The following is a 12,731-nucleotide window of genomic DNA, read 5'->3' on the forward strand; positions in this document are numbered from 1 at the left end:
GCTGACTGAAGAAGTGAGAAATATTACCCAACAACTCACAATGGTAGTTCTTGAACAAACCCACCTCAAAGAAAAGATAGAAAAATTAGAAGACCGAGCGGAACTCGCGTCACTAAACAACGACACCAACATGGCCGAGAGAAATGTACATGAATGTAAATTGTGTGACGACTATCTGGACAAAAAACTTGAAGCAATTACACAGGACATAATTTCAAAAACAAAGACACATGTTAAAGACGAGACAAAACACATAGAAGACGAAGTGACAAAATTACGAGACAATGTTGTGCCGTGGTTGGCGATTGGTGCAAACGCATCGTCAGGGAACGACAAAACAGCTAAAACCATGGCTAATGACACAGACAGAACACATATTGTGGAATCATCTATTTCCAATCAAAATTACAATGTGCCGCTTTCTTTTCCACCAAACTAGCAATATTACGGTACGACATCTAGAGTAGCAAGTGACACAAACCACGTCAATACAGTTATGCCAACCGGCATGGCCGATGACACGTTTGTAAGGCATGGGTATTTCCAGACATTTTCCAGTGAGGATAAGCACAAAGTTCACCCTATTGTGTTTATTAGATCATTTGACGGTGTTTTTCCACGTAGTTGGTCAGAAGTCGATAAAATCAGATACGACACCAATCTCATGAGAGGACGAGCAGCTAAGTGGGGTGCCGCTATGAAACGGCGGTGCCTTACGTTTGAACAGTTCGAACAAGCCTTCTTGGACGAATTCTGGTCCGAGAATGAGCAACAGAATCTAAGGAGAGAAGTGTGCAACCCCGAGACCTATGACCCTAAAAAAGAGACATTAAGACAATACTTTGAGAAGTACCTAGACAAGACACTGTACTGGTCCAAACCAGCCGACTTGCCAGCAATAATTGACACTTTAAAGAGCCACTTACCTTTTCCATACCGAGACAGATTAATAGGAGTACCGGAGAATGACGTTAAGACTTTCTTAAACTTCTTAGATCAAATGGACGTAGTTTACACGGGCGATTCACGCCATTCAAATTTTACTCATATTAGTAACCAAAATCAGCACCCAACCCAAAGGAACCGTAGTGACGGTGGTTGGTGGAACCATCCGTCCGCGCCGCGACACAATACCATGCCTGCGCGCGAAACATATTCAAATGAAAACGTGTATGACGGTAGGAACAACCGCAGAAATTCGTAGAATAATAATAATCACAACAATAATTATCACCCATATCAAAATGGTAACTACATGCAAAATGAAAATCACAGACAGTACAACAACAACCGCAATGGGAGACGTGAGAATAACCGGTACAACCCGGGCTACTTTGACAGGAACATGCCATATAACAGACATAATTACCACCCAAACAATAACAATCCCAACAATCACCGACAGAATATGTGGAACACACAAAATTCACGCATGACAAATCATATCACTCCACGGAATCCGGCGCCGTTCCCCTGTATAGTTATGCACTCCCCGCCACGAAGTAGCAATTGCGGCGCGCCATCAGCTGACGCGTGGGCGCCAACCGGCCGGAATGTAAACATAGTGGAGCTGGTCAATGAACCCAGCCAAACACAGCAGACGACGGAAAACAGTCGACGACCGAGCTAAGCGCTCGTGCTTCGGTCGGGAGGTGTTGTAAGAGTGCAACGGCTGAGACGGTTTGTTTCCTCAGGTACGACGACAAAATGACAGCAGAACAGGAATTAACAAACCTATCAGGTTGATGACCTTGTTCTTTTGCGTTCACATCCCAAGTCTACAAAGTTAAAACAACTGAACAGAAAATGGCAGCTATTATACTCAGGTCATTTCAGAATAGCAAGCATACCTCACCCAGGTTGTTACTCCCTAGAATACCCGTTATCTCACAAGCCGAGAGGGCTGCATCCCCTCAGACATTTGAAACCCTTTGTGCACTAAAACAACATAATATAATGATAACTAAGTTGAACATGAGCAAGTTGCTGTGAAAACGAGATCATAAATATTTGTATTGAACACACGAACATTAAGTTATACAGCCTAAGAACACAAACATTATTTTATGGAAATTATATACTGCAGCTACACTTGTACACATAATTATGAAGAGAATGTAAACCCAGATGAGTACACTTACTCAATGAGAAAAGATATTCATATAGGAGTGAGGTCTACGCAGGTTACATTGGTTGTTAATTGTTAATTATAAGGTGAACAACAACTAGTTAGTTATTTCAAGGCACTATAATGAGAGGAAATAATAGCTATTGAGATCAGTAATGACATAGGTATGTAGCAGAATGAATGAGGACGTCAGAATGAATGATCAGTATGAATGAGTTAATATTTAGGTTAATATAAGAAGGTAAGTTACTGTGAAGTAGTTGATGGAGACAAGAGTTTATTTGAGGAAGATGATATTGAAGTTTTATGAGAATGGAAGTGTCAGATGGCCCCACGTATGTGATATATTAAGGTTTGATGAGGAATATGTTTAATGTATAAGGATATATATATTATCATGAATATGTGAGTAAGGAATGAGTGAGAATGTTTTGGTAATATTGTGCTACATAGAGAAGTGAGTAAACAGTCTACATCTTTAAGATTACATAAGAATTTCAGTTTGAAAGAAAACATTTGTCATGAGTTAGAACACGTGAATACAAGACGTTAAATGTGAATCTATTTACAGTGTCCTTGAAAATGAACGAATGCAAGAAAAGCAGAGTGAACATAATGATGATTACAGCTGTTGAAAGAAGTGTAATAAGAATGTGACTCGGAAACACATAAGCTTTAATTTATTTCGGAAGTGTAACTTAGTAAACTTTCGTTAAGTTTTGTTAAGCCACTGTGTGGAAAAAAACATTTATAGTTCGTGTTCAGACAGGAGAATGATATTTTAAGGAACTTAAGTTGAAATATAGTTTTTACACATCCCTCATGTGAATACATTTGTGTATACGAAAGTGAAATTTAGTGCCATGTCAGCCTTTATTATACTTACACACAACAGAAAACCCTGAGGAAGCAAAAGATAGAGTTATTAAGGCCGTTTTGCGATTCGTACAACACCTCCACTTAAGTGAACAGATGACAAAATTACATCTACATTGAAGACAACATTTGACTTTTCAGGTAATGCAAGGTAAGTGCAAAGGAGCAGTGACCACCCATGCAACCAACGTCGAGCAACAGACACTGCAGAAGAGATATTATACTGTCAATTATAATACTATGTTCTTTATTTATGTTTTATAGAAAGAAATGATATATATATACACAACATACATTATGTTTAACCTTCATTAAAGTAGGAGAAAGTTCATGGTTGAACTCTTGAGAGGGAATTTGATATGGTATTATATAATACACATTATGAGAGAGAGAATCTCTGTGAGATATATTTTCCATTTGTATAGACGGTATCCACAAGAAGTGGAGATATTGAGGAAGTACTGAGCAGATATGCGATTTACTCATGCAAGGATTTGTTAAGGTATAATACACTTATTCATATGAACAATCACAACACAAACAGAGAATCTATCATGATGTTACACTACATAGACTTGAAGTAAGGACACTTACATTTACCCATGATTTGGTAAATGGTAAGCACCTCCTTTCACACACCCCTTGAAGGTGATGCAAATGTTATAATGTATTATGTTCTCTTTTTATGTATTAGCTGTAGGGTTTGGTAGTTTATAGGTAGTGAATAGTTTCTTCCATTCTATCTTTCTTTCTTTCTCCATTATCCTACCACCTCCTGCAGCTGGGTATTGTTTGTTTGTGGAATGTAAGAATATATTGTGTGACAGTAAACTTTCAAGTATGAATAGAAAGACATGACTATTGATGGCATTACAAGCCTGGTCAACCACTAGCCATTATATGGAATCAAAAGAAAGAAATAAATAATAAATGAAGGAAAGCCCGTGCTTTAAATATTAAGTTTGATATCCCTTTGCACGCCCAAACCTTAATAAAGAAAATCAAAATGACCATAAACCACAATAAAAGAAAGCCAATGGGACTTCGTTTAGTTTTTATTGTAAATATTTCACATGCATATTCTTGTAAGTTTATATGTATTTGTATATGTGTTAAAACTTTGCACATTGTCAACATATTTTGAAATGTTACCACGAAGAATAAGCTTTCATAATTAACGATGTAAACATGCTGGGACACAGTGAACTTTGTTAAAATGTAAATATGGCAAAAAAGTGTTGCAAACTGTGTTAAACTGTGTACGTTATAAACGACGAAATTTGTGAAACCTATGGTGCATAAACGAAATAACTGTTTGCAAATCGATATAAACTGCAATTTACTTCGACGATAATGAGGATTTTCACACTGCAAATGAACGTTTGTTGGCAAGTGTAAACAACGTGATCAAACACCTACCTTTGCGAACATCGACGCCGTTGTTCCTGGCCGGCCTTCAGATGCTTTGGAGACAATAAACTCAGCACCTGTCGTAGGCGATGTGGAGGCTAAAAACTACATCGACCATATATGCCCCGGGGACAATAGTCATGAAAACGCACAAGGACCTGGAGTGTTGTGTCGTAACAGAAGACATGGACATTGCTTCAGATCACGCACACACTCAATCTTATGGTGTCTCCGGACTTAACACGCCATTTATGCTGGAATAACAACTTGTAATGAACACTATGTGAAAGTGAATACTGTGCAAGACTGTCGTAACACAGCGATTTTGAAACTGCCGCACGCGAAATTCAGTGATGCTATTGCGCATGCGCAAAAACTACGTGCTGCCAGAGGTGCATTGGGAAACCAACGCTGGAAGCACACAACATTAACTGCGCTGGCGAACAGCTTGTTCAAACAAACTCTACGTAAATATATGTATATTAATTTTGTAAAAAGGATCAAAACTGTAACAATTGTATTTAGTATATAGATTTAAAAAGTAAGTATTATACCGTCGCAGCGGTATGAGCGCTCAACAGCAGAGAGTAACTCTTTTTTATTTTCTATCCGTTTCTTTATTGTCTCTCTCGAGAGCGGAAGCTTAATGCAAACGTGATCTGATTAAGATGAAAAAACTTATTAACGTGTAGACATTGTGGAAGTTGTTATGAAATTCGGAGGATGGAGAGAAGCAACTAAAACAAACTGCATTTAATATCAAGACGGATTTGGATACATTAGAAATTCCTGGACAATGAAACTTATTGCAAGATTTCGGAGCAGACTTTTCACGCAGAAATGAAGGAGATTTTTGAAGACCTGGACGCCGCACGAAAGAAGACAAGTTAACCTGGTAAAGGATGAACTCTTATCTACGCCACTTCCCCCTGTCAGTTACATTTTGTTATTCTCTGTTCTTTTTCAATAATTTTTGTACTGGAAATTGGTTTAACTTTTGCTCAAAAACGCCACAAGGACCACCCCAACAATAGCTTTTCCGAATCACGAAGTCCGATCGCTTTTCTGTAATACGAAGTCCGATTTGCATTTCATTCTTTCCCTTTTTCACGGTCATTTACGATTTGAAAACCCCCTTTTTATTCACCATTTCTTCCCACATTTTCAACCTTTTGTTTTCATTTCTTTCTATTTTTCTTTTTTATTAACCACTACAATAAGCAGTCACCAAACTCAACATAGAGTAACATGAACATACGAGTACAAAGTACTATAAACTAAGAGTAATTTGAGCAGAGTTAACAGATGAAACACAGCGCTCTTGGGAGCCAGTGTAGAACAAATTTGGCAGCGTGAAATCGAACACTCATGGCATGACACATGCGTGAAACATTTCGGTACTACACTGTATGGTCGTGCTGGCCGCAGTCACTAAAATGTACATATTTCATATATGGCTTCAAAAATGGAATGTGTTTTCAATTGTATGCCACAACACGTATGACACACACGTACTGCACAATGCTTACGTATAATTACATGACACTGGCAGATGGAGATCGACCTCTCTATCAATAAAAAAATTTCCTAAATAGAAATTCTATTGCCCAGATATCAGTTGATACTTACCCTCATTACCAGTTTCAGCAAAGTTGTATTGCCTTCTTTAGATCTGTGAGTGTTACAAACACATTATAAAGTTTATAATTACCATAGCTAATTTCGAAGGAAATGTTAATTCAGTTTCACTTACCATCAGATATGTTTATTACAAAGCCACTAGATGTGGCACATTGCCATCTAGCCATTGAATACATTGAGGTGAACTGTGAAATTAAAAATACTACGTAAAATAAAAGGCTAAAAGATTTTATGGTGGCTCCAATGTCATATTCTAAAATAATGAATAATATTCACCTCACACAAAAGACACTCTCATGGAACAATAATTACGCTACAATAAAAGCCATAACTGTATCACGAAGGCACAGATGTGTCACATACATCAAACAGAGTGCATACACTTTTGTCAGATGTGTGTATAACTGTAGATTGATAACCCGCTCAGTACTACCGAAAAAGTGAGAAACGAACTGCATAACACTACAGAGCCCTACCAGGTAGCAGCTGTCTCGACAAAACAAGTTATGTAGGAAAATTGTCCAGCTAAATGCAAAGTGAATCAATTTGTTTACATCAACACCAAGCTTACAAAACTATTGTAACATTACAGAGCAAGCAGTAACATTTGCAATGATACAGATCGAAAAATATTTAGGGAAAACAATCCGCAATTGCGGTACTTTTGAAAAGCTGTGTCAGCAGCAAGTGATAATACTATTTCAAGATAAAATATAGTGATAGCAATATAAACATAAGCAATATTTTACAATTTTATATATGTAAAACAAAAATAAAGCTTGTAAAGATAGGTAATGTTATATAATTATAAAACCGTCGAGATGACAGCAGAACAATATGAGTAGTATAACCATGCATATTACAATACTGACAATGTTGACCACTGATAATCGTGGCTGTAGCCTCTGTGTGCATTGTCAATATTGTAATATACATGGTTATGCCCATCAGACTGTTCTGCAATCATCTCGAAGATTTTGTAATTGTATGATGCCATGTCTCTCGACATGCTTTATATATTTTTTTTCTCTAAATATTTTTCGATCAGTATGATCACAAAAATTACTGTATGCTCTATAGTACTGCAATAATTTTTAGGTTGGTGTTGATGTAAACAAATTGATATAGTTTGTGTGTAGCTTAACACTGTTCCTACATTATATATTTTGTCGAGACTGCTCTGAGGCTCTGTTGTATTATGAAGTTCGTTTGACAACTTTTCGGCAGTATGGAGGCTGTTAGTAAAATACAAACACCTGACATTAGTGCTTACGCTCTATTTGAGGTATTTGATTTCTCTGTGCTTTGTTGATATCGTTATGGCTTTTGTTCTAGTGTACTTAGTTTTGCATGGGAGAGTCTTTTCTCTGAGGTAAACGTTATTCATTATTTTAGTCTTTGACGTTGAAGTCACCATAAAATTTTTAGCGCTTTCTATTACTTGGTATATTTATTTTCAGCGTTCACCTGCGTGTTTTCAGTGGCCAGACGGCAATGTGCCATACGTAATGGCTTTATAATTCATGTATCCGATAGTATGTAAAATTGAAGTAACTTTTTTTTTTCAAAATGAGATATGATAATTATAAACCTTGTAACGTATTTGTAACACTTACAGATCTGGAGATTGCAACTTCGCCGAAACTAACAGTCAAGAAATGTATCAACTGCGATATGGGCAATCAAATTTCTATTTTCGAACCTTTCTTACTCTTATAAGTAAGACTGCTTCTATAGATTTTAACATTATTGCACTGATGTTAAATTGTATTTATTTAATTTAATGCTTGTCCATTTTGATGCATTCTTTTTTAGGTGCTTGAAAATGATTTAGTTTCGAAACTGGCCAATCGCACAACGAGTAAAGCATAATTCTACAACCTATTATGGAGAGTGTTTTCTTTCACAAAATCCTCGGAGGCTGTGGACTCTCATATGAGCAAAATATTCAACGCTACTCCTGTTAACATGACTGGATCATAGCTTGCGAACATTGCCTGAAATATCCACGAGAAAGTGTTTGTTACCTGTCGGCGAGGATAAGCATTAGGCTGGAGTACTGCATGACGAGGACGGTCATGACGACGGCCTTCCACAGTTGCACCACAGCCTGCAGTGTGCCCAAGGACGAGGGGATGGTGGCGGTCCACGCCAGCAGGCACGTCATCGTGCCACCGGCCAGCACCCAGCTCACCAACAACTGCCGCCTATACAGCCGCGACGCGTTCTCCCCAGTCGACAAGAGCAGCAGGTGGTCACATTTCTCCAGCCTGTACACAGAGCACCACATATGATCGTTAGAGTAATGTGACTACAGCCTGTACCCAACACGTCCCAGCACGTTTCTGTACATCTGTGATTTCATCTTATGAGCACAACAGAGAGTCGCACTTCACTAGCCTGTACACGGAGCAGTGCTTATCGCAAGAGTTACCTGCCTATAGGCTTCTACAACGAAGCGCTGGGATTAAGAAGGGTGTAACACAGGAATGTAATCACTCGATCCTACTATTCAAGCTATACATCGAAGAAGCAATTACTGAAATGAAAGAAAGGTTCAAGAGTAGGATAAAAATTCAAGGTGAAAGGAAATCAATGATCAGATTTGCTAATAACTTTGCTGTCCTCAGTGAAAGCGAAGGAGAATTAAAGGAAGTGTTGATTGGAATCAACGATGTAATGAGTCGAGAATACGGTTTGAGAGTAAATCGAAGAAAGACGAAAGGAATGAGGAATAGCAGAAATGAGAACAGTGAAAACCTTAAAATCAGAATTGGGTATCACAAAGTATACGAAGTTAACGAATTGTGCTACTAGGCAGCAAAATAACCTATGTCAGAAGGAGCAAGGAGGACACCAAAAGGAGACTAACCTGGCTAGAATTGAATTCCTGACCGAGGGAAGTCTACTTGTATTGAACATTGACCTTAATTTAAAGAATACATATCTGAGAATGTGCGTTTGCAGCACAGAATTGTACAGTAGTGAATCATGGACAGTGAGAAAACCGGAACACAAGCGAATAGAAACATTTCAGATGTGGTGCTGCAAAAGAATGTTGAAAATTAGATGGACCTTACGTAAGGTAAGGAATGAGATGGTTATCTACAGAATCGGAGAGGACAGGAATATATGGAGAAAAAAACAGACAAGAAGAAGAGACAGGATGATAAGACACCTGTTAAGACATCAGTGAATAACTTCCATGGTACAAGAGGGAAATGTAGAGGGTAGAAACTGAGAATAGTCTATTGTACTGGGCTAGTCACGTGATTTTGGGATAACTACTTGTCTACAGTTATTTACGTTAATAGTGAAACTTGAATATTACACGTTTTTACCTTGTTTTATGCAACTTTCTGCAGGTTTGAGTTTTAGTAACAACTGATGTAAAGAGAAGTATGTGAAAGGAGGACCAGTCACTTTTCATAGATATATAGAACGAATGTACAATTGTAAATGTCATCACTGATACGAAACGCTTTTTATGTTGAAAAATATTTAGAGACAGAATTATAAATCATTGTATGGTAGAGATAATTTCTGCGACTGTATGGCCGTGTGTTTACGAGACAAGTCCTAGATAAATTTGCAAAGTGTGTTCGAGTAAATTGCCATTCACTGTATACATATTGGTGCTATGGTTCATATGCATATAAAATTTCTACATCACAGTTTGGTTGATTATCTCCAATTTATGCAGGATCTTAAACCCTTGCATGTATCTAAGTACTTCTGCATGAGAGAGTGTCGTTATAACGTAATTGATTAGAACAGATTCGACTATATGAATCAGTGCAGTAGAAAACCTAAAAAATATTATTGACTGTTACTTCCTTTATCTCTACAAAATTGGAGCCCTGATGTATTTTCTATTTTTTTGTGTGTAGTGTATGGTTTTACTTTTCTGCTGAGATGGCGAAAAAATGGTATAGATAGTTTACTTGTCTATAAAAATCAAAAGGGTAAATACAGAAAAATTGAAAATAATAATCGACAAGCAGGAGGTGCAAATCGGTCATCGTATTTATTGAAACAATTTCATAGTTCCAAATCAGTTGTTTTTTCGTAACACTTCGGTACCGTGTGCAATGTTATAGTGAAGTAATGGATTAAACAAAGATTGGACAATGTGAATAAGTGCAATAAAATACGTAGAAAAATATTGTTGGCTGTCAGTTCTGATCCCTTTACAGAAAAAACTTAGATAAGGTGGAACCTTACCTATGATGCTGTGGGGAAGAAGCACAACACAATTGCTCTTCATATCCGGGTTCTAGTTCTGGCCCTGCACAAATTTTTATGTGTCGCCAATGGGGATGATATCCATACCTAACCCAGCTGATGTCAAAAATATTCACAGCTGCGAAAAATTTCATGCATGTCTGACGGAAAAGACTTTATAAAAATAAGAAGCATATTTATAAGACTGATGTGAAACTGGTCCATGTTAATTAACAGGAAAACTGTCCCAAAAGAGAATTCTGGAAAGTGAGACTTCGATAAACCAATCATTTGATGTTACATGTCAGCACACGCGCATCTGTCGCGAGCTCTGTCCGAGTACTACACTATGACATTACGTTTGAGTAAGTGAGAGAAGCGAACGTGTTTAGTGAGCAGTTGAAAGCAACACATATTGCTGCTCACGATAAAACAGCGCATGTTGGTTATCGAGTGTTATGCGAAGCACGATTGGTGGTGAACCTTTGCGGAACCGTATGAGCAAGAGTTTAAGACTGGAAGTGTATCGGAAAAACCTCTAGTGAAGTCTGTAGTGCAAAAGTTATTGGTAAAATGGTGTGACACGGACTATGTAGCGAATAAAAACCACAAAAAACAAATATTTCATGGACCATTTATATATTGTCCACTCTATGATCAATATCTCCATTAAGTTTGATATGGAGTGGTGCTTCTTTGTGTAAGAATTTCCATTGTCATCACCGTACAATACACTGCGGAACAGAATTAAAAAATCACTTTTTCGAAACCCCGTAATTGTCTCCCATTGCGATTCATATGTTTTAAATTTTGCTCAAAGGTGCCTACAACCTTCCTCTGTAATAACGCAGAAGCGAGGTGCCCTGTGACGTCACCATAGGGCTCTGCGACTCTTCAAACAGCAACGTGTCGACAGGGCGAAAAAAGGGCCACAGCTCTAAAGTCCATGTGGGCTGTAAGTTGGGTTAACGATGCCACATTGGCATCAAATTTCACTACGACGCCACCGTCACTACGACGCCACTACGACACCACCCTCTTACCCACATTCCACCCCATCCTTTGACGGCTCTGCGGTGGAGGTCAAACTGGACACTCAACGTTGAAATCACGCGATTTTCTTATGAGTGGCGGAGGAAAACATTTCAGTCACACCACCGTTCACCGTTCATTATCGATACGAGAAGGTCTCAATGGGTGGCATAAATTGCGTCCATGATACCTCCTCTTCTCTTGGGGCGTTAATTCCAACACATTTCGCGGTCGAAAACGACAATTCGCACTGCGATGCGTGACAGGAAGATGTTCTTGACAACCTTTGACATTGCTGACATCCTCGGACTTTCCAACACCCTCCATGACGTTGTGGGGCTGCATCGCCACTGAAAGCGGTCGCACCCCTTTGGAGTGCAGCGCGACGCAATTTTCGTTCTCGTGTGCAAGTTGAAACCACTAGGACCGTTCAAAAACATGTGACGAAATTTGAACGTGATCCGAAGTATCAAAGGGTACATACGCTTTTCCAACAATCCTGTTATCCGCCCACCTGTGGCATGATCACTCGTGAATGCAACATTAACGTGTGCGTGTATAAAACGACAAAGGGGCTTTCTACTGCCCCCGAGTTTCACAACACCTTCGGTGGCACCCACGTAACTTTGTTGCACACGTGGCAAATGCAGCTGTGAGGAACTTCGACATAAATTCAACTACACAGCTCCTATAGCGCCTGAAGGTAGACAAACCATACAAAAGGTTTTCCTAATTCTCAGGCGCTAGGTTAATTTGGTGTTGAAATTTCTGAAGGTTCATTTCTATCGTGGTCAACAACGTTGCATAAGTAGCACGAATAGTGTTGCCGTATTGGGCGTGAGGTCTTAGAGGGTCCAATTACTGTTGTATTCACACGAACATGTCAATGTTGCTTCCACACATAATCACCTCGCAGGAGGGCAGAAAACAGGATTATTGAAAAAGCGTAAGTACCCGTTGAAGCTTCAGAGCACGTTCAAACTTCCTCGAATGATTATGAACAGTTTCTAGTGATTCCAACCCGCACACGAGAGCAAAAGTTGCTGTCGCGCTGTTTTCATTGGCGATGCAGTACCACAATGTCGTTAGAGAAGGGCTGACCCGTCCGAGGGTTTCGGCAGTGTCAAAGTTGTCAAGGACATCTTGTTGCTCGTCGCACTGCGAACTGTTGTTTTCGACCGCGAAATGTATAGGAATCAACGCACCAAGGAAAGGGGTAATTTCATTGGCGCCATTTATGCCACCCCCTGAGCCCTTTTTGAGTCCATTCTGAACGGTGGCGTGTCTGAAATGTTCCCATAGGCCACCCATAAGAAAACCGCGTGACATCAACGTTATGTGTCGCGATTCTGACCCCCACATCGTAGAAGCGTCGGTGGCGATGGGCAGAACTGTAGTGAAATGTAGTTCCCAACTTACA

The 12,731-nt window shown here is 39.0% G+C and overlaps 1 protein-coding gene across 1 annotated transcript in view; it reads right to left on the reverse strand.

Moving 5' to 3' along the window:
* The window catches only part of LOC126199605 (uncharacterized), a 62,575-nt gene extending 54,230 nt beyond the window's left edge, over positions 1-8,345 (reverse strand). The window contains exon 1 of the mRNA XM_049936533.1: positions 8,083-8,345. Coding sequence (XP_049792490.1) covers positions 8,083-8,345 — 263 coding nt within the window. The remainder of the gene's footprint in view (positions 1-8,082) is intronic.
* Between the last annotated feature and the right edge of the window lie 4,386 nt (positions 8,346-12,731).

The sequence above is a fragment of the Schistocerca nitens genome, chromosome 8, assembly GCF_023898315.1.
Source record: "Schistocerca nitens isolate TAMUIC-IGC-003100 chromosome 8, iqSchNite1.1, whole genome shotgun sequence".
Lineage (NCBI taxonomy): Eukaryota > Metazoa > Arthropoda > Insecta > Orthoptera > Acrididae > Schistocerca > Schistocerca nitens.